Source organism: Diadema antillarum, unplaced genomic scaffold (assembly GCF_040938485.1).
Source record: "Diadema antillarum isolate AM-2024a unplaced genomic scaffold, OU_Dant_1.0 seq00000097_RagTag, whole genome shotgun sequence".
Lineage (NCBI taxonomy): Eukaryota > Metazoa > Echinodermata > Echinoidea > Diadematoida > Diadematidae > Diadema > Diadema antillarum.
In genome coordinates this window covers 259,455-282,432 of record NW_027271186.1, presented here as the reverse complement: position 1 = coordinate 282,432, position 22,978 = coordinate 259,455, and the positions used below count along the sequence as shown (strand labels likewise).

Here is a 22,978-nt window from a genome sequence, read left to right as displayed (position 1 = left end):
AATGTTTCATAGCCTTAGATCACTAAAGCCATTACGGGTCCCCAAAAATCGTCTTATGTAGTCAGGTCTTAATTATCCTAAGTTGGTCAGGATATTGTAAACGGTGTATCGTGTATCTTTTCGTTGTCTCAAACAACAACCATAGGACAAAATACCACGAACAATTTGCGTGGCATTGGACTAGATAAGTACTCTGTAATTGGTGCGAACAAAACGAACCTCACGTATTCATATAGTCATTTTTGCTCGTTTGTTTCTACTCTAGAAGATATTGAATCTTCTTAGTCATTAGGAGCTGATTTTATTCTACTTCTTCCCTTTTCGAATGGTATGATGAAAGCAATGACCCTCAAACAAATCATATCATGCCTACATCATGAAATTAAATCAGAAGTAAATGTCGGCAAAACTGCGATCTGTGAAGGCCACTAAAAGAAACGAGGTAATAAAGAAAGGAATGAGAGACAGAGAAAGATAGATTGAGATGGTAAAGGGAAAATAAAGATTTTATTCACGAAAGTTCATAGAAGGGAACGCAGCCATTTCTCACATTCCCACACAATGCCAAGAATTCCATGTTATGTGGGTCATCCCGACAGTTTTCTAATTTGGTGTTGCTGAATTGATGGGTAGGAAAAGTAATGAAGAAGATTTTTCATTTTCATGGTAAGCCATACCCCCCGACGCTCCTATGCGATTTATCCGCTCGTGACTCGAGCGCTAAAAAGGCCCCGTTCAGACCGTGGAGGAAATTGCTTCTAGACAGCTGAAGATATAATGGCCAGCCAGTCTAATAGTTTGAAGTTCATTCAACCTCGGAAGAATTTTGTTCGAAAAGTGCCGATCCCGGCAAGAAATGATCTGACTTGACGCCTCGTGAGGAACACACATTTTTTTTTTATCAAATAAGAAAAGAGAGGAAGAGAGAGGCAGATATGAAATAAATAAACTTCCGTACTCCCTCTCTCCCAGAAGAAGGCATTCTGACAAGACGGCGAAAGGGCATTTAGAAATGACTGGATCATATTTCACATACTAAGTCAGGCTGTAGTCAAAGAAGTATGTCCGAGAAGATGTTTTTATCAAATCATTTTAAAACTCTTCTCTATGCGTCGCAATGTGATAGCAGTGGATTTTTCCTTCGAGTATATAGATACACTCCTTTCAATCAAGTAAGCAAAAAGACAACAACGACTTTAGTAACTATAGAACATTGAATCCTTATAGACGTATTATTACCGCCATTCTTTCCCAGTTGAATCTCAATTATCAATGCAGAGGGATAGATGTTGTTATTACAAGTGTGAAATCATTTCATATTCCACAATGAATAAAGTATAATGTTTCATTGAATATTTAACGCTATGCTTCATTGCTGTCTCATAAGCGTCGTTGGAAAATCAAAAGGGTACTCAAAGCACATACCACAAAGTCGAGAAGGGAGGAGTGGAACAACTACTAGAAGGACACCAATCTTGTCTATCCCCTTATAAGCCCATATATAGCCATATGATTGATACGTTGACAAGATGTTTTATTCAAGCCTGCAGTAAGAAACAGATTCTCCCACGGCGCGAACATGCTGTACTTCAGTAACTTCATTTCCGATATGCCCTTTGACTAGTCTATCTTTCTCAATGTTTCCTGAATCTTATTAGAAAAAGAATCATCAAAATTATTAGAACAGTGAGACGTCAATTTACAGTGTTAATAATACGGCATGTTCTATAACGTTGATATGTCGATAAATTGAGAGCCAAATCTTAAGTGACTTTCATGGTATTCCAAGACTCAAATGTTTTAGAACATCACAGTCGAAGCATCTGACTATATTTCAACCCGTGCATTAAAGCTTGATTGAGGACAATAGCTAAATCTACTTCCCTTTAAAAAGATGGCATAGTTCTGATTGAGATTGGGGTTCAGATTTTAACTTTTTGCGCGAAAATTTGATATCACTTATGAAATATTAAAAGACATACAATTCTAAGAAGAATTCAAAGTTGTTGTTCTTTTATGAGAATCGGTTTTTAAGTGGCTGAAGTATCCAATAACAAAGTAAAACAAAGCGGTCCTGATAAAAGGCGGGTCCCACCTTTTATTGGACCTTTTTGGTGTTTGTTTGTTGTTTTTTTTTTTGGTATATCTCAGCCATTTCAAAACCAATCTTTATCAAATAAACTTTGAACTTCTCATAGAATTAGATGCTCTTCATATATTTCATAAGAGGTTTCTCATTATCTCGCAAAAAAAAGTTGAAAACCGGAATCCTCATCTCAACCAAAGCTTCACAATCCCTTTAACATGGTGTGCTACTATGTTTCAATGACTATATACAAACGTAAATGCTTCTTGGGGATAATAGTTAGAATTTGATTGCTGTTTTTTCAAACACTATATGGTCGCTGTCATTTTGATGGCTGTCGTTTCATGCAAACGTGTCACCTTACTGAAGTTCAAGGTCCGTTAAAGTAACATCCGTCGTTCATTATGTTTATATGCATCAGAAAATCACTGAAGATATGATTCATGTGAATATACTATTTTTATGAATTTGAAATTGAGGATTCACACTGCTCAAGGTCCATGCAGATCATCATAATCTTATAGGGAGACGAAAAGACGTCTGAAAAGAGCTGTGTTTAAAGCATGCTAGACGAAGGAGGAGTTAACGGACTCTTGGCTTCAAATTACACCCTTGTTATTTGATCGTCTTATATATTATATCTCCCAAACAGGAAGAATTCGATTAAAATCACTAACGCGTCGCTGGTCCTCACGCACGAGACCGTCCGTCCTGGAGTGAGCCCTGTTTGCTTTCCACCACCGATTGGTTTACCGAGGCATCAAAAGCGATTCCCTCATTGACACAATCTCTTCACGACCAAGGGCGAATGAATTCAACTGTCTCACCATCCATATACTAGCCACACAAATTCGCTGATAGGTGTAAACTCTCGTGGCTGCCAAATAATCAGCGAGCATGTAATAAGGTGCAGTCCACCTTGACTGAAGTTCTACGACGTCCAATTTATGTTGGTGGTTCATAGGTGTACACGTGTACACGTTCATGTCTCTTTCTTGTCTTACCGACCCAAACAATGTATATGTATATGTATTATATATATGTTTATATATATAATGGAAGAGAGAGAGAGAGAGAGAGAGAGATGTGCGCAGAAGAGCGTTGAGAGGACAGGGAAAGATGAGAGTCTTTGGAAGAGTAGAGAAAAAGAGATAAATTGCAGTACAAAGAAGGCCATCAGCGAGAGAGAGAGAGAGAGCGGCGTAGGAGACAAAAAAGGCCAGAAAAAGAGTGTCAGAAAGACATCCTAAAAATGCACGATTAATCAGTACATTAGCGTTACATCTAGTCCTCACTTTGTCAATTCCCCATAAATAAGGCAAGGGGGAAAAAAACAAGAATAAATCATGTTTATCTATGCGTATAGTAGAGAGTGAACGGACGCAGAAAGGCCAACCGCTCCTTCCAGCATTTCGCTATCTGCAAACCAATTCATCCCGACTATCGATCTGCTATCGATAACGACAGCCTCTTTCATTGAAGAGATCGAGTGCTTGGGTCCATTTTAACACGATGACGTCATGTACAGGCCTATGAATCAAACCGGTGAGCGAGTTGTTAGTATAACGAAAAAGGTTCTATCGCTGCGTAGAATAATGTTTCCGAAACCAGTCGATAATGCATATTCACATCGATTCGTTTGTTTTTTACCGCGGTATTCTTTTTTTTTTCCTTTGAACTGCACCAGAGATTTCAGTAACTCTAAATGTACCTCAGCACACAGCACAGGCACACGGAGTGTTTTGATATTTTGTGCAACCAAAATATGTTTTGAATGAATATGATGTTTAATAAAAGGTGCAAAGGCATCAAATGAAGTGCAATACAAAAAAAAAAAAAACCATTAACACAAAATTATAAGCAGAGAGAGAAAAGAATCCTAAATGCTAGAAAATATGAACAGAAAAAGCCTTTGGCTCATAAAAAGTGGTGCAGGTTAAAATGCCTCATACCACCCAATTAAAGTTTTATGATTATGATCATGCAATTCTGTTCTTTCTAACCCAATGTGATAATCACTCTGTTCATTACATTGTTACAACAGTAACTTTGTTCTATTACTTATTTTGGGAAATATGAGAAACAATAGATTAAACTAAAGTGGAAGACATAAGATTGAAAGGCGCTGACTGAACGGACAACGATTCTAAGCTTCATTTCGATTATGTGAGGGACTTCATGTCAACACGCACTTGTTCATATCATATAGCGAGTTTTAGCGGCCAAGCCGTGAAAATGGGCTTCAATACAACCCCCTCCCCCTCAACAAAAATTAACAAATAAATAGATAAAATGTTATCTATAAGTCAGCGAATTTTCGTTCTCTCAAAAGATGGAATAGAAATGGCTCGCTAATCAGTGCTCAAACAGAGGCATCGATTTTATTGGATGTATCTCAAATCACTCTCGGTTCATTGAAGAATAAACTTTTATTCCACTCGTGGTCAATTCACGACAGAAGTTTGCCAGACTGTTGAGATGTTATAGCCGAGAATGAATGAATACAGGTAAACATTTCGAGAACGTTTGTCACAAAACAGCGACGATAGAAGCTGTAGGTTTGCCGTTCGAGCCTGGAAAAAAAATGATAAAAAGGCGATGATATGACGGGAAGGGATGACAGGGCGAGTTGGAGATATTACCTACGCAAATCTCAGGAATTCGGATGACAGCAGCTGTCAGTTTACAGAACACAACAGAGACAAGCGGTATATACAAGTAATGACTCGGGGATAATATCGAGAAACAACAATGTGTAAGACAGGTAGATATAGATCTTTTAGCACTTTAGTTTAATGAGGTAAAGATTATGCTCTCAAAAAAGCCAAAAAAAAAAAAAAAAACGATACAAGGAGTTATTTGGATAGATAAAAAGAACACGTCGTGGCATTTACATAATGCACATATGAGTGAAAGCTATCATTGAAATGGAAGTCGGTGATGAGAAGTGGTAAAGAAAACACACACACACATGAGTTTCCTAGCAACAAGCAGAGTAAGCTTGGTGAATGCATGCATCACTTGCAGCGTTCTGAGGTAGATAGTTGGTTATTAGCGGATGATCAGTTTGCTAAAGAGGACTGGAGACAAAATGCTGTACCATGGTGTTTTCAATCACACATGCTGTGACAGTATAAACTAAACGTGAAGAACCTGAGGAACATTTCTTTTTGAATATCTCCTAAAGCCTTGAGAGTTATGAAGTGATGTTAACAGAAATGAGTCGAACTTCCATGCACTCAGCATTTCTGCTGTTCATGTTATAATGAATTGGCAGCGTCAAATATCAGCAAAACTTTTCCCTTTTTTGGTCATGACAAAATTTAGTTGACAGTCAACTGTATTCCCTCTATCCGTGCCTTCCTCTCTCCCACCCCCTCCCTCCCTCGCTCTCTTTCTCTCTCTTTCTGTTTCATTCACTTTCTTTTTCTTATTTTCTATCTCTCTGGCTGACTATATTGATTTGGCGGGCTACTGTTCCGTAATATTGATAAAGCGATTTCTATATCCATGAATAACCAAGTGAATGTGGTTTTGTCAAAGTCGGCGTACTGTCGGTATAAAGCTGAACCTTTTACATCGCGTGAATGCCAGGTTTGTCAAATCAATGGGTAAATCAATTGATTTGACCTGTTTCTCGATGTGAAATAAAGGGTGAAGCCTGTTCGTACCATGTACGGAGGAATCTTAAGCCTGCTGTATTAGCTATCCGCGTTTCTCCATAACAGACATAAGTCATAATTTTAAATGTAAGCACTGGGATTTCTGTCGTATTGACGTGACTTCAGCAATGGCTGTCAAGGTTGGTTTTCACTTTAACTACAACGGTATGATGGCGAATTATCGTTCTTCCTCTCCGAAATCAAGATAAGAATGATAAAGTGATCCCAGGGTTTTAATGCAACGCCTGAGGAAGAAAACATACTGGAATAAATCTCATTCTGCGAGCAAACAAATTGAAATGATATCTATTATGACGGGTAATTGTAGATGGTATGTTAACTGACATGCCTAACTATGTCGTGCTGCATTTGAAACTTAAAAAAAACACCGTTATTTCATAGCTTCTAGGAATTTTTTAGCACAGCTTGCTTTTACTGACATAGATAGAATTGACGTTTCTCTCAGTCATGGTAGATTGGTTCAGCGAATCTAATCCTGTATTTCTGAAATGATTCCAAATTCAATGGAACTACCACTCTGGATAGCTATCGTTTTCTCATTGAAGGGAGCCAAGCTGATGTCAAGTTGCATGATTCATGTTGGAGAAGAACGGCATGTATAAAACGTCGTTGTCTTTGTCGAAAGTATATTGCCCTAACAAAACAGAGCCTTACCGTTCTTTTTTTTCTCCTAGATTGATATTACACGTAAAATTCCACTCTTAGTATTTCAGACCAAAAGATATACGACACATTGCGGCTACTGCTGAAATTCTTTGCTGACACGTGTATGTTTGGTATAGCTGCTAAAAAGCAGAACATGCTACCAAGCACTCATGTCTGAAACGCATCATGCTAATGGGTAGCATTGCTATAGTGTAAATTGAAGTCCTCCTTAATGTCATTTAGTTTCCACCTCCACATGGCACATGATAAAAGGAGGGGCAAAAGATTGAAGTTGAAACGTAGGTTGTACCTTTATACATGAAAGATTCATCGACTGTAACTGAATCTAAGCCTTTTAAGGGAAGCACGAATTGTATTATCATATATATTCACGTCGTGGAAAACCGGGGAACTGGAGAACTGGCCGACGTATCCCATTTAGAGCAGCTGAATAAAAGAGCAGAAAATGTGGTGAATGAAATTATTGGCAAATTATGAGCTCCTTGAAAAATGCACTTATGCCGAGAGTGGTCGGTGAGTGGTTCTATTACATGTCTGTGGAGTGCAACTGTGCACAAGAGGAAATGAGTAATAAGTCGAAAACCTGAACTAGACATGCAGAACAGTTGTTTAGGCAGATAAAAAGACCTTTATGAGGGCAATAACTATTGATACTGCCAACTAATTCTTGGTGTGGTATGATAAAGGTAATGTATTTATATTATGCGAACACTGTTATCCTTTTTTTTTAATCAATCATATAACGTATCAATCATATAAGTTCGTTATGTGATTGAGACGGGACTGATTTTTGTGTATATTTCATTTGTTCTGTCTGGGAAGTGTGGTCAGAATTTATGATGGAACTTTGTATTGCTACACATTTATAGACACAAAAAGACTTCTTTCACTTAGAGTTTATTTTGAGTAAGCACCAAACACAATCACCTTCCGGGAGAAAGCCAAAGATAAGTTCCACAAGAGAAATCGACGCCCAATTATACAACGCAGACAGCCGATTTAAGATGCCAGCACGTGGATAAAGACATATATATATATATATATATATATATATATATATATATATATATATATATATATGTCTGTGTGTGTGTGTGTGCGTGTGTGTGTGTGTGTGTGTGTGTGTATGTGTGTGTGTGTGATTGACCGACATTCTGAATTTCTGTTCATCTTCACCCTGACTTGTATGCACTATTACCATTGGTGACAGCCCGCTCACCTGGGTTAACGTGCTTTACGGAACGACAGAAAATGCTAGTGATATTATGATAATGTTTGCATTTTCATTGTCATTTTGTTGTTATCTTTCTTTATTCATGACGGTTTCAATCATACGGTCAACACTTTGAAAACCCCAATCACGTGTCCCCTGCTATAGGTATACGATATCAAAACGACAAATTGGCATTGTTTCACCTCATTTTCCTCGTTCCTTGAATATGATTGTATTATATGCTATGACATTAGTACGACCACCTTTACGAGCTTTACCGCGTGTCATGATTCGCTACACTCGACCGCACACTCACGATTCCCTAAGCCGCCTATATACATCGATCAAATTCATCGCCCGGCTCCCGCGGAATATACCACCGCTGACACTTGCCTCCATGGAGCATCATCCTCTTGCCTTGTCCCAATATTTAGTTACCGCCTCTCGATGTATCAATGGCAACATTGTGACTATCGCCACCTTACTTCTTCCCCCCAAATGTTAATATCATTAGTGACAGCGGAGCTCTTCAATTAACCTACTATGTACACTTAAGGAAAAGTAAACAGACATCTTTGGCAAATTTGTATAATCCAAAATAAATCGGATTCAGGGAAGGAGAGGAAGAGAGAGAGAAGGGGGGGGGGAGGGAGAGGGAGAGAGAGGGGGATGGTGAGAGTGGGAGAAAAGGTCGACCGCAAACGGTAGTCGCTGTGACAAGGACAGCCATAATGAAAGCAGTGTTACGTCAAACTGCCCCAACACTGTTTTCCCCGGCGAAATACTCAGAGAGGTTGATAAGAAATATTCACTCTTGTATTGCATTCATGCATTCAGTAATTCTAGCACCATAGCAGCATAGAACCTGAAACGTGCAATGATATCATATTCATGGGGGGGGGGGGGGGGCGCTTAGTTAGACAGGGTATAAGAGTGAAAGTACTTTCTTTGAAAAATTTCGGTTACATTTTTTTAAGCGGACCAGTGATTTGCACTTGGTAAAGATCGATTCAAAGTGAGAATCCAAGTAACAGAGGAATGGGAGTAATTTGATTTATCTTTTTCATAATTAGGAATGGATTCAGGTCAATAAGAAGTCTATTAGATATAGTGTTCTTAATTACATGTAATCATAAAAAAAAGTATATACAAGGGGCCCGCCCAATTTAAATTTACGAGAAATATATAAATAAGCGCAATCTTTCCATTTAGACATTTTGATTACGCCTCTTTATTGCTTATTACTTGTTGTCTTACTGATGCAAACGAAAAAAGAAAATTGTAGTTGTCTTTTTATAAACAGTAATTAGTAGGCAAGTTTGACATTAAGGGAAAAGATGAACGGCGAAGAAAATCTGTGAAAGATGTTTTATAGCTGTAGAAATTAATCAAATAAATTTCTCGGAGATAAATACAAATGAAAGAGGGGAAGAATGCGAGAGGGAGGGGTTTTGAGGATGGAAAAAGAAAGAGAGAGAGAGAGAGAGGAAGGAAATTTGTTAATTATCTTTCAACTTACATAAGCACAAACTTATTACATGAGTTCGTATATAGCGTGAAAGCGCATGTACAGATATTTGGAAAGTGGACCGGTTTTTTGCGTATTTTTAAATCAATAGTCGTATTGTGGAAAAGACTTGATTTTACAGCGGAGGTCCCGAGTTCGAATCGCATGCTCATGCGTCCTTGAACAAGATATTTTATCCGTAATATCCTTCTCGACCAAGGCTTATAAATGGATGGATACCTGGCAATATTAGGGTAATTATAGTGGTAGGGCCTTCTGGTAGAGCGGCCGCAATGCTGAAGATGTTATCCTGAATGTTATATAAACATCATTATCAAAATCATACTTGCTATTCTCATTGTTAGTTCATGTTTAATCATCGGCAGGTTACAACTATTATTGTTTCAAAAGTTTTGATATCAACCGTGTTGGTGATAACCTAAGCAGGAGGTTGTCGATTTCAAAAATGCTCTGATGACCACTCTCTATAAATTGAGTCATTGATCCACCATACGTGTGCTTTGTACGTGAATCAATGAGTTCACGTTTGCAAGACTCGGCGATTACCTACCTGAAACTCTGTGCTGTTTTTTAAATCGCAAACTACCATTGAGTCCGCAGAGAAATGAGTGGACAAAGAATAAGAATTGTTTGAAAGTTGGGATCGAGATTTTTTTTAAAGTCTAGTATCTAGAGGATCTGAACTCTGAATTTGACGCTAAACATCGAATCTAGATCCAAATGAGGACGAATTGCTGGAATCCCAACGCTTGTCAGAGGTAATACGAGCTTGGAACCACGCTGATTTGACCAAAGCGGAGTCTCTCCTCTGCCTGATAGTTGCTATTCACTCCAGAATATAAAGCTAACTGCTTCTATCGCAAGGATGATTCTTCAGATCTGGTAGTAGTAAAAAGCGAGTCATATTTTTGCACTACAGGGAAGAGAGAGAGAGAGGGAGGAGAGATGAAGAGATGGGGAGAAAGGGAGAGAGGGAGATCAATTAGCAATACAAAATATTCATATCTTCCATCCGCCTCGACCCGTGCATTCCTGCCGTGCATCTACCACATGCACCAGAAGCATTGTTACACTTCGGAGCGATTGGGAAGCGGACTCGATTAAAGTGCATGATTTCCACGAGTAAAAGGAAGAAGAAGGAGAAGAAGCTGATTAAATATACCCCTAATACTAATTCCATTTGCCAAGAAGAGAGGATAGCTGCTACCTGGCGGTTATAATCGTGGAGAAAAGTAAGACGTTGGGAAGAAAATGGAAAGCTTAGTCTTGAGATCTCCAACTCTACATCATACCGCCATAAATGCCAGACCATTTTTTTTTTCACGCTGAGGGGGGCAAAGAAGAGAAACTACTCACAATACCTGCTGGGGGCTGACATATAATTACTCAAATGGTTTATCGAGAACGGAGTCGACATATATAAGTGCACAGTGGACAAGGGCTAAGAGGAGAAAAAAAACTTGGTACGTCTGAGCTGGATACAGATGTAGCATGAAAGGTAGTCCGTGTTTGATCGATATTCTACTTTGCAAGAGGGTGAATATTGGAACGACATCACAGAAGAAACTGTTCAATTTTCTTTCGCTAATTCGCTGTGTAATTTGTTCTTTTTTTTTCATTTCATTTTCACATTGTGTAACGTGTACAGTACAGTGTATCCTTTGTAATGTTCATCTCTGGTTTTTGTTTCATGTTTGTGATGTTAATGATATGTATCCTATATTCTTTACCTGGTCGAATAAATAATAATAATAATAATTGTAATTTCCACGTAAACCTAAGATCTTTGCTGTGGACTTTCCAGTTTATGGACTATTTTGGGCAATGCGAACGACGGATTTCTGTCCTTGGCTTTATTTGTGTTTCATCTTGACTGTAATCTTGTACTTCGGTTTGAACAGAAATGTTAACAAATAAATTTCTTCCAGGTGTGAAAATTTTCTTTCGCCTGTGCTTAAACTGTAAAATTTGAAGAAGTTATGTATTGTCTGCTTCAAAATATTTCGTAAGCAACCTCATGACCTTCAATAGCTACACTCGATGATCCTTTCAGCTTATTGGTAATTACTTTTTCTACTTATTACAATCATCAAAATGAGCTCGTGACGTAAGCAAATACTTCCGGATTTCTCACTGGGACTGACGCCCCCAGTCAGTGCCAGTGTTTGGAGTAGGTCAGCCATAGTGGTTATGGTGACGTCTTCATCAGCTCCGTGTACAGACGCTGCTGTGGGGGGGGGGGGGGGGGGATTGGGGGTAGGGGATCGATGCAGAGCCTGGTGTCGAAAAGGTTTCAAAGCGAAGTAGTGACCTTTTGCCACCAATCAATCAAGCCAGCCATTAAGTGAACGGATTTAGTCACAGTCACTACAACCCCATGAATGTATATTGTAAACATTGCCATTTGCCATTTACTATTTGCACCCTGCGCGTTACAGGAACTGTGACAGGGTCCGTTTAAATTTTACCATATACACGTTGCCGCTGCGGCAAATCTGACAAAATACGTTCACTTGACTAGTATAAAGACAATTGTATGCTATATATCTTTAATTGACACGTACTTGCAGTTATGCTACTGAAAATTTGAAATTTTGAAAATTGATGAGACATGGATAGTTTGCGTCAAATTGAATAACGAAAATGATTTATTTCCCGCTATCAAACATGTTTGTTTTTTTTTTGTCAGATCCTGTCGCACTAACATACTTTATCTGGTATAAAAATTAAGGCTTTGTGACTTGACAGTGAAAATAGGAAGACTGTTATTATTACACTAAAACCAAACAATACCATTTTTTCATGCATACAGAGTTCGCACTATAAACACGTGACGAATATGCAAATGCAATTTATTATGAATGTTTAGGAAATATTTTCGTAATCGGTTGAATTTCTTTCTTGAATGATCTGAAATTAAAAAAAAGGACCAGACATGTTATGTTCAAAATTGCAATAGATATTTTCCCCGGTTATACTTATTAGAAGCAAAACAAACAAAACAAACAAACAAACAAACAAACAAACAAATAGACAGACCCAACTCATTCATTTTCATCTAAAGCTTTTCCTACATTGGCAACTTTGCAAAACTAACGTGTAAGGAATATCGCTCATCTTCTTGACGAAACTTTCCAAGATATGAGAAAAATGAGAGTAGAAGAGGTAAAGTTAGCTAAAATGGCCATTTTGTTATATACAGAAAGAGTAAGCGGTAATTCTGTGATATTGGCGTACAGGTCAATGTTTGTGATTACCATAACGTGTCAGGGTGATACATGTAAGAAAATGTAATCAACTGCATTCCTTCACCAAAAGTTCATAACAGATATTTACGATTATAATTAAGAGCATTACGATCAATAAATTTTTGTTCTAATGTTATTCGTGTATCACAAGCTGAACTTAAATCGCCTTGCAAACATGCCGCGTCACGTAAGAAATATGAAGAACGAGTTAGCACCACCAAGTAAGGTGGAAAAGAAAAGTCAATATCCTCTCTCATTGTGGGTGTATATACGTTAAGTAATGAAAGCTGTGCTGGGGCGGAGATGTGCACGGCAAGGTTTAATTGTCATTTCCATTACGACACAGGGGAAAAGGTAAAAGGGATTTCTGAATCAGAACGCTGTCTTGCCAAACTGTGTGTGTGTAAAATTTTCAGTGTCAGTATATCAGCAGAATTGTATGATGTACGTAATTGTATCGTCCTAATATCATTCATGTTCAATTGCTTGATTTTTGAACTTTTTTTTACACGTGTATAAATGTGTAAATATATCATTATCGCTGCGTGACTGTGATCACTATATTCTCTTTGCAACAGAAATAGTCACTCTTCATGTATATAGTACTATAAGGGCATCACTAAAACCTATAAGGAAATGGAAGTCACAGATTTGAATTTTGATAATATTCACAAAGAAAGCAAGACGAATGCAGAATATTGTATCTATGGACGTCAAACAGTTACCATATCACGATACATGAATGACGCATCATTCTTTCTTTCGGCTCCAATACGGTATAATAGCACACAAAGCTTTTCTCACAGCATCAACCATTAAAAAGAAGAAATGAAATGAAAATAAATGATATGAAAGGAAAACCAAGCACACAAGAACTTGGTAAGTGTCCTTTTAAGAAATAAGGGAGATATCTAGGGATTTGTTTCCTTTTTCCCCGGTTTCCGTGCGGGATAGGAGATGGTCTTCCTCTCACACGGCATATACTGTTCTTGAGTGAAATAAAAAAAAAAAGATACCCCATTCACTCGTAAGATTGATGTATTCCCAAGCGCTCCACCCATGCGATTGAGGCGACGGATCGTGAAAGTGGTTGACTAGAAGAGGTCGCAATGTGGAGCTGGTTGCATCTTCTGCTCTGACCCAGGAGAATTAAGGCGACCTCCTCGTATATAATTCAGACACCGAGGCGGCCAATTAATGTGGTCGGGGAAAAAAAAAGAATAACTACACACATACATAGCCATATACAAACAGACAGACAGGTATATAGACACATGCGCAGATGTGGACAAAAGATACAATGGTTTCTCAAATGAATCCTGAACAATTACAGGCGTTTACCAATGAATTAGATTGTCTTCTCTGCGGCGAGCATTCATGACGAATTGGGCAATTGTCGTAACAACAAAGATGATATCCAAAAAGCGGTTAACATGGATAGTTGTTAATATATCATTAATTTTGTATTACACGGATTGCTATTCAAAAGAAAAATCATCATTTGACTGCATAAAGATTGGTATATTCCTGATGTCTCTTGTTTCATTTCAACACGATAAGTTAAACCATTTTGAATTACTCGTATTAAACTTAATCATCGGGGTTAAAGTCCAGCTCTGAAAGCAGGGAAGTGCTATCTTCCTACCGGGGAGGTGTTGACAAAAGACGGAGACCACGCCCACTGCTTCCACACCTCCAAAGTGTCCCCCCCCCCCCCCCCCCACCTGTTGCCAGGAGACTGGTCATGCTTCTGGGGATACTATTTCACTCTCTCCCTTCTTTCTATATCTTTTGCATGCTTTTCCTGTGTTTTCCTTCTCTTTTCCCTTTTCTTTCCCTCCAAAATATACAGACACACAAGCCAACGTTCTCTCTCTTTCTCATACAGGCACTCACAGGCTGAAGCAACGCGCACGCACACACTGTTACCTCTTTGTTTTATCTCTCTCCCCCCCCCCCCTCCCCCCTCTTTCTTCTTCGACCCTCTCCCTCTTCCCACTCTCTCTTTCCCACACACACACACACATTGTCATACAAGAGTGAAAGAGGCTTCCAGTCAGAACTCGATCGATCGGAGGCGGACGTACAAAGGCAGCGGAAGGCACGCCAGCCTGCGGGTGGCACAGCGGCGCAATGGGAGCAGATAACCATTACTGTGGCAGACCAGAAATCGGCCTACCGGGAATCTTATGTGTCGCGAAAAGGATGTTGAGGGGAATTAAAACGACACTGCTACAAGATGATAATTTGCACAAGTGCCTTTCTGTTGCTGTGCAGAAGTAATAGTATTTTAAGTGAAGAGCCTCTTTCGGTTCGTTACGAATGATTGATCAGCAATTTGCAGGAGGTAGGCTAGACTATTAAACTATTATGGAATCAACTTATAATAGATCAAGGGAGCATTATGGATGTTTCATAGAGGTGTTATTCCATTTTATTGTCAAGAAATGATTTGATCAACACTTAGACTGTGAACATTAAGTTTGATGAGAGACAAATTGCCTCAAATCTTTGAAAAAGGCATAAAACTTTAATATCATGTTGATCTGAGGACCACTTTCTTACCCATTAATATTGATTGCATGCACAAACCTGTCATTATGCTGGGTCAACTCCCCCCCCCCCCCCTCCCCCGCCTTGGCAATACAAGCATCTTTTACAAATTACCGAGTTAATAATGTCATGTAGTGCTCCTTTGAGTTACACCTTGTTCTTTTTCTCACATTATTAAGTCAATTATCATTTGCCCCTTCCATGCATGCCCCGCCAGATTTTAGTCATATCCTTTTACCTTGGTATGGCTTAACCTTTAAGCTATACCCTCTTAAGTGTCACAGAAAGCAAGACAGGGTGCAGCTACCAATTCTTGGCCTTTTCCTCTCATGCGCTCTGAGGCATCATGACGTCACTTCTATGCCTTGGATATCAGTCGCGATACCTCCACCAAGGAGCCAAGCAGGCAAGAATCATTTTATCGCAGTCATGAGAGTACAGAATTTGGATTTAGGCACTTTTTTAACAAGCCGCCCTTTGATGACGAGATTGTGAATGACATTGGGGTTAGAAAGGCCCGGAATTTTGGAGGAAACTGGAGGCACCGGTCGATGCCTTGGCACTTGGTGGACATTTCCAAGCTCTAACCCCTCTCGAGACCGCCATCTGAACATGCCAATGATATAGTATTTCAAGCAGGTCACTTGTGGTGCTGATAGAGTTAATAGAAGTGGGGACTTTGGACCCTACGGGTTACATGCCTAATTTTGGTCTTGCTGGCATGAATACGAGAACACGTATTGATATCTGATCCATCTCTTTCCCTCTGGTTTGTCAATTCCCAACGCCAGCATGCATTTCTAGCCGAATTCCTTTCTCTGAACAAGCTGCCCTTTGACAGGTGGCCAGAAAAGATACAAGCATCCACGCAACTGAACTTGAAGCAAAAAAAAAAAAAATTGACAAAAAAAAAATCTCTAAACATCCGGTCAAAGTAGAAGTGTGAAAGGAAGGGTGATGAATTATTGAGGCATTTTACTCAAATGAAATATCTATTGTTTCATTTGGGATTTTTGTTCCATGCATAGTTTGACAGGCAAACACACACACACACACACACACACACACACGCATACGAAAACACACACAAAAATAAGACTCCCGTGAATGTCATATAGGCATTTCACATTCATGTTCTTATCATCCGTCACAATCATATGATATTAACTTGTTGCTTGGTAAAATTTTTCGACTTCTGTTAAGATGTTCCGAATGTACTCCATACTCAGCCATTCATAGTCGAAACCTAACCCAGAAATTACTATGTATTGCATTTGTGAGCATATAAACTGCATGATTTTGTCGATTACACCTAACCCATTTTTTCCATAAAATCTTCCCTGGATATATTCTAATGGAGAAACAAAATTGCTTCGCATCCTTCCGACAAGCCTCTACACCTCGCATCCGATCCTGTTCTTAAAAACCCTCTCATCGGATCTATTGGAAACCATATGACCAGCTTGGATTCCTAGACTCCTAGCACAGTCTTTTTTTTCCCCCACTCCCTTCTGGCGCTCGTTCTGTACATAAAGATGTATTGCGGACAATGCTGGATCTCTCAACCGCTTTACACCTCCCACTTTTTATTCCAGAGTGGCTCTTTCTGATAGATTTTCCAGCATTTGTCTAGTTTGGCCCTGAAGCTGAGAGCACGTCAGGTTAAAACAAGTTCCTACATGCTACTGACAAAAGCAACACAAATGGTATTTTCTGCTTTCAGTCTTATTTTTGAAAAGAAAAAAATTAACAACCACAACAGCCAAACAAACGTTTAGTATATTATGGGAACGACCTCTTGGAAACTTATGACGTTACTTCAGAAACGAAGAGCCATGCTCTTGAAAGGGGGGGGGGATATATTGACAAGCTTCTTGATTTTCGATGATTTACTATGTATTTTCATTTTTTCAGCCCAGTACAAAACACAACTAGAGTCAAACGTCTCTAGTATAGCATGTATTGTAAATAATGTCAATTCAAGCTATCGCTGACCTTTATCTGTAATATTTCAGCTGATTTTGGGAGAGCGGCATTGCCAATGTTAATCAAGTAATTGATATGTAAATGGGAAAGAATGCTATTCACCAGAAGTGAAGTCATAGTCTATATCAGTTTAATTTCCGTACACACAGAGGGAGCTCTGTCAGGATTCTTTTTTTCCTTGGGAAATACAATGCAAGAATAGTAAAAGGAAGAGTGATATCGTAAAACAAAAGAGAATATACACGTAAGACACCAATATCATCCATTCTTTGTTACGATTCATCAATGTCAGTTGAGGTATTGATATTGTTGGCGCGAGTTGATCTGAGTTGATCTGGCAAGACTAGCATCGGGAGGTTTCTATCACCCCATCCCCTTTCTCTCTCTCTCTCTCTCTCTCTCTCTCTCCCTCTTTCTCTTTCCACACCATTTATTCCACGAGTTTCATGTTGGATCCCCTTGTTTTATTAGGGTTATCCAAGCTATTGGTTGCCAAACAGTCAGGGTTTGTGTTCATTGTTGCCAATCGTTCTGCATGGAAATTAAGAAATACCGCATTTATGTGATAATATACATGTACTACAGATATGATACAACGAAAACTGTTGAAATTGTGAAAAAATACCCATATAACTGTGTAATGTCGTATTTGTATTGACAATTTAAATGAAATTGCTAAAAATTGATGTAATTGTAGAGCATACCATAGACAGAATAAATCAAATCAAATCAAATCAAATAAGAGATAAATTTGCTAACTTCCTTTCACCCAAACTATCTAACTTCTGTCCTAGTAAAGCCTTATAGCATCTTAACTTTTGTCTTTAATTCGGGTAAATAGAAAGGGTATAACGATCATTTGTAACTGATGTCGTTTTATTTTTGCATTTGGCTTGGCTTCCTATTCAGAAATTCAATTCCCACCAAGATAGAACGATCTAGAGATGTAAAATATTTTTCAAATTGTATTTTCGGTTGTCTTTGTCCAACCAAGAGATACATTGGATCTTCATTTTTCTACCAGTTATCTCACAGGCCAATTTTGTCTGTTTTGCTTGCTGCGTTTACATATTACACTAGGTCTACTGCGAACGGTCGTAAAAGAGAGCCAACAATGGTTACTATGTTGATATCTTCAGTAGATAGCATGTAGCAAGTCTTCGATGAAACTGCTTTATTTGCGGTCATTCTTAAACACACGCCTTGCGACAGCCCTCAGATACTCTGATACAAATACATAAACAAATGGACCGGTATCCAACATAATGCCCATGAGATATGACCAGAATTCTTAAAGAATGTGAATGAAAGAAAAAAGCTCATGTTGCTCTAGGCTACTAAGATATAACCCAAGGAGCGAATAGCGACTTTTTGCAGTTTCGTGGAGACAACCACGTAGAGGGAAAAGAGAAGGTGGAGTCACATAGCGTATCCTCGCAATGATGATAAAGCCATTCCTTAAGGCATGCGTACAAAATAGATCGCAAACTTGTCTATCGAGTCGAGGAGACCAATAATAATAGATCAATATACAAGACTTATTGATGGACGTCGCATACATTTCAAAGAATAAAAAAGGGAAAAGAAAAAACGGATTAAAAGGCGGATATGAAAAAAAGTTGATTTGCGGAGCGGCATTTTTCCCTCCTTCCCTTCGAGAGAGACTGAGTAACAGCTTACCATGGTGAAAGAAAATTCCGTGTATTTCAGCGGCAAAGTCAAATTTGTCAGACTAATTACTCAGTTTTGTCTTAAAGCCCCAAATGTGACCTTCATGTAGACTGACAGTTATATTCTAAGTAAATTTAGACATTGAGCCCTTCAATTTTCTGACCGTGAGCCATGGTAGCCTTTTAGAAAAATGGCTTCTATTCACTTGTCTAGCCGTATGGGCTGGTGTGAATATATATATATATATATATATATATATATATATATATATATATCTCTGTGTGTGTGTGTGTGTGTGTAACGTATACATCATAATTTACATAATTGATCAAACAAAGATCATTCAGATGCCAGCACCATTATTCCATTAGGGATGGAAAACTGTCATATGGGTTGGGAAGAACTACACAAACAACATGCAGATATCCACATTTGGTTAGAACTGAAATGGTCAAAAATTTAAACATGACTTTAATGATGGAAATGGTAAGTGTGCATTTGTGAAGCAAGTACGCGCATAGCATACTCAAGTACACGTATATCAGTGGTTGCCATTTTGAAAAATGGCTTCCATGACTTTCCTTTGCAAATTTCAAGAGGGTCTGGTCTTAATCCACATATTATATTGAAGAATAGTATAGTATTTATGTGTGCCAAATAGGGCGGTTCATTGTAACATAATGATACTGATAATGATAGTTATAAGATTATAGTATATAATACAAACTTATTTTGTTGTACTACTAAAGAAACGAGTTATGATGTTCTTTACACCACAGTCGATGTAACGCTGATATTATCTTTCTTCTTTCTTCCCGTCATTTCATCCATCAAACCTTGTTGCGGAGAGATAAGTAATGATGTAACGAACAATTAAGAGAGAGCTAGCATGTCTGTACAGCATCAAGTTAATTCATTTTGATAGTTTTAATGACACAGAAGGTCAGGTCGCTTTTACTCTACCTTGCGCCTTTTCTTGACTCAGCCTTGAACGTTATTGCATACGCCACATTGCGACAATGTGAACACTGCTATTGTTTTGTTGACCATTGTTGACGGGCCATGGAAATAATTATGGTAATCATATTCCGAGGAACGCTCTTCATAGCGGCATGATATCAATTTAGGAGATTAAATCTCCCACAGTCTTTCACTCATTTAGAACCTCCCATTCATTCCGAATTTTAAATTTTTGAATTACTTGGAAAATGAAGCAACTGATGCTGAAAAACGAACAGGCGTTTAACTTTTTTCGCTTGGTTTCCATTCCATTGTTAAATTAATCGCTGCCGCAGTATTACGAACGGGCCGTATATGTCTGTTTTTGATATTTTTCCCATTCCGAAAGTACTATTTCACCATGAATATGTATCACTGATATGGACGCACACACACACACACACACACACACAAAAACATATATATATATATATATATATATATATATATATATATATATATACGGTGCATATCAAGGTTGAAGTCATCAGGAACTCGCGCACAAAATACTTTTTGGGCCAATTACTTTGTGAGGGCCAAGCAATAATGGTGATTGGGGGCATGCTTCAGTGAGTACAAATGTCAAAGTCCTTGTATAGCTGGGGACACCTTGAAAGAAATGCCACATCTCCACCAATTTCATTATGACATGATACTTGTTTCCAGTTCATCTTATCACAAAATAGAGAGAAGCCAAAAATTGCTATTCACGTACACGGAAACAATTATGTTTATGAGGAAAGAGTAAATGTAAAGTTCAATCTTCCGTGTCCCAGTAGTCAGGCAGATGTTGCTATCATCTCATTTTTCTGCCTTCATCTGCTTTTATCATATTTGAATTAGTCGACGAAGCTAAATCTCGCGACATAAAATACCAATCACAGTAAAACTAAAGGGAAACTTGTCAAAAGGAAAAACTTCGAAATAGCTATCAAATGTACCAATTTTCATTTGTGCTTATGGTAATTCGTTCATCAGAAGATGGTAAAGATTAGCGAAAATCGTTTTTATCTGATATCCATACTTGATTCGAGAACACTCTATTGAACTGAATGATAAAGTTGTGAGTGGATTTATAACCGAATGTTGCTTATACGGAAGGGGTAAACAATAATACAAAAAACATCTTGAAAGATATTTCTTCATGATTCTGGTGAAAATAAGTCAGATGTGGTGTGTTTTCGAACAAAATCTGTCCAATATACCCTCTTCGACAGTTTTATGTTTTGCATTTGGTGATGAAAGAGGTGATATAAACAGACAACGTGTCATCAAGAGGAATGTAATGAATACAATGAGTGAATAAGTGATGCATTAAGATCTTGAAAATATTTCTCAAAGTTAGAAAGGAAACGAATCGATTTGTGGTGAAGAGAAACCGCTTCTCTTGCGCTCTTGAACGTTTAGATGGCATTTCGGACTCCCCCGCAGAGCAGACTCCTCCACTGATTTCGGAGGGGAATATCTTATGCGCAATATCACCACCTTGTTTTACTGTTACTTATTTGATAGAAGTTATCCACGAATCGAAGAAGTTTGTTGATGTTACAAAACGTTACCTGGCTTGTTGTTATCGACCCCACCCCCCCCTCCCCCCCCCCCCAAAAAAAAAAATCAACAAAATGAAACAAACGAACAGTGTCGCAACTGCCTAGCAACAGCTTAGCCTAGCAACACTTGGGTTTGAACAGTAACTTTACGTTTAATGGTCGAGTAGTTGTCGCTGTCATGATATGATACTTAAGAACTTAACACTTGCTTATTACTCTGGTGACGTAATGAAAAGAAAATGCATTTGCTCCACTCTATGCATGCACTAGTCTGACAGGCAGATTATAATTGCAATTTTCCGACAGGCTTCCTAATGACACATTAAAGCGTAAACACGAGAACAGAGATGCGAGTGTATCAAGAGATCTTAATGGGATACGGGTAGCGGCCCCGGGCAACATCATAGCAAAGTGACCGCGAGGGGGTCGATACAACAGTTGGAAACCCCACCTGTAAAGATTGTCACTTCATATTCTTGAGACCTGCACTCTTTCAAACTAGATATACATTGCAGTCTTAATAGAAATTTGACTGTGATAAAAAAATAGTAACAGATCAGTTTCCTTGTATATGACAACTCTAGTGGAGTATTAGCTGACATTCAGCATCACTCAGATCTAATCTTCATTTTCTTTTGTCTATTCAAATACATAGATCTCTTCAACATATCTACGGAATTAAAGAAAAAATTGTAATCAGGATACTACTGGCTACAACATGCCTATGTCTACCGAATTTTCGAGGCAAACTATTCCATGTCACACATCTTCGTCACTAAAGAGGCAAATCTATGGTAATCCAACAACATTTCACCACAGATTTTAACATTCATGGACTTGCATGGTAACCCGTAAAATGTAAGCTGCTGTAACACGTACTTCGGAAATCTCTGCTCTCTTTACTGGTTCAATGAATATATCATATGCATACCTGACACGAGGAGCAGAAAGGTTAAGAGCCATGTCATCGGAATCAGCGTTGATTTAGCCATGATCAAAGGTTTGCAGTTCTGACGAAGAGAGCTCCCGAGGTTCTTAGTAACAGGTGGTTAGCATTCCAGAAGCAAAGAAATCTCCAAGAGTGCTGTGTCTCCGGCTCCGGACTTTCGAAACAATCCGCGACTTGGTTGGAATAAAAATGGTCCTTTCGAACTTTAGTTCCTCACAAACAGGGAAATACACCAACAGCTTATCGGAAGTTTTGCTATTACTTTATGTTCCTGTTTTTCGTCAGAAAAAAAGTCATAAAAATCATGTACAGTTTGCCTGAAGTTTTTCTCTCAATCGCCACTTAAATCGGTATTGTTTCGAAGGAGGGTTTATCGGTCTGGCGCTGATCGATTTGAATGACGGCGTACACTACGCGCGAATCAAAGAAAGGTGTCGTCTGCCCACGTTCGATGTCTTTGCTTGTCATATGTCTGTGGAACGCCCGCCGAGATCACCATGGCATGTGGACAGAACGACGCTTTGCGTGCTACGCAATCCGTGAAATGAGTACACTGGTTCGGCGCGGCCTCACTTATAAATGCTTAAATCAATTTCAAAGAACATTCCAAACATGTACCATCGGGTAGTTTGGAAGCTTCACTGCTTATACCATGAAATCCGCCAGAATGAATACCCACATTCTTTACGTATTTTCAAGAAGGAGTAGACTACCGAAATAGCCCAGTGATTCAGGCAGTCAATATTTCATTTGATTTAGCCCTTGTTGTTCAAAAGATGTTCTCTCTCTCTCTCTCTCTCTCTCTCAAAATGCAGATACACTATTTACATTCAGTTGTTCATAAGG

The 22,978-nt window shown here is 38.6% G+C and overlaps 1 protein-coding gene across 1 annotated transcript in view; it reads right to left on the bottom strand.

The window, feature by feature from the left end:
* The window catches only part of LOC139726693 (uncharacterized), a 64,706-nt gene extending 42,048 nt beyond the window's left edge, over nt 1-22,658 (bottom strand). Inside the window, exon 1 of the mRNA XM_071637677.1 lies at nt 22,115-22,658. Coding sequence (XP_071493778.1) covers nt 22,115-22,175 — 61 coding nt within the window. The 5' untranslated portion in view covers nt 22,176-22,658. The remainder of the gene's footprint in view (nt 1-22,114) is intronic.
* Between the last annotated feature and the right edge of the window lie 320 nt (nt 22,659-22,978).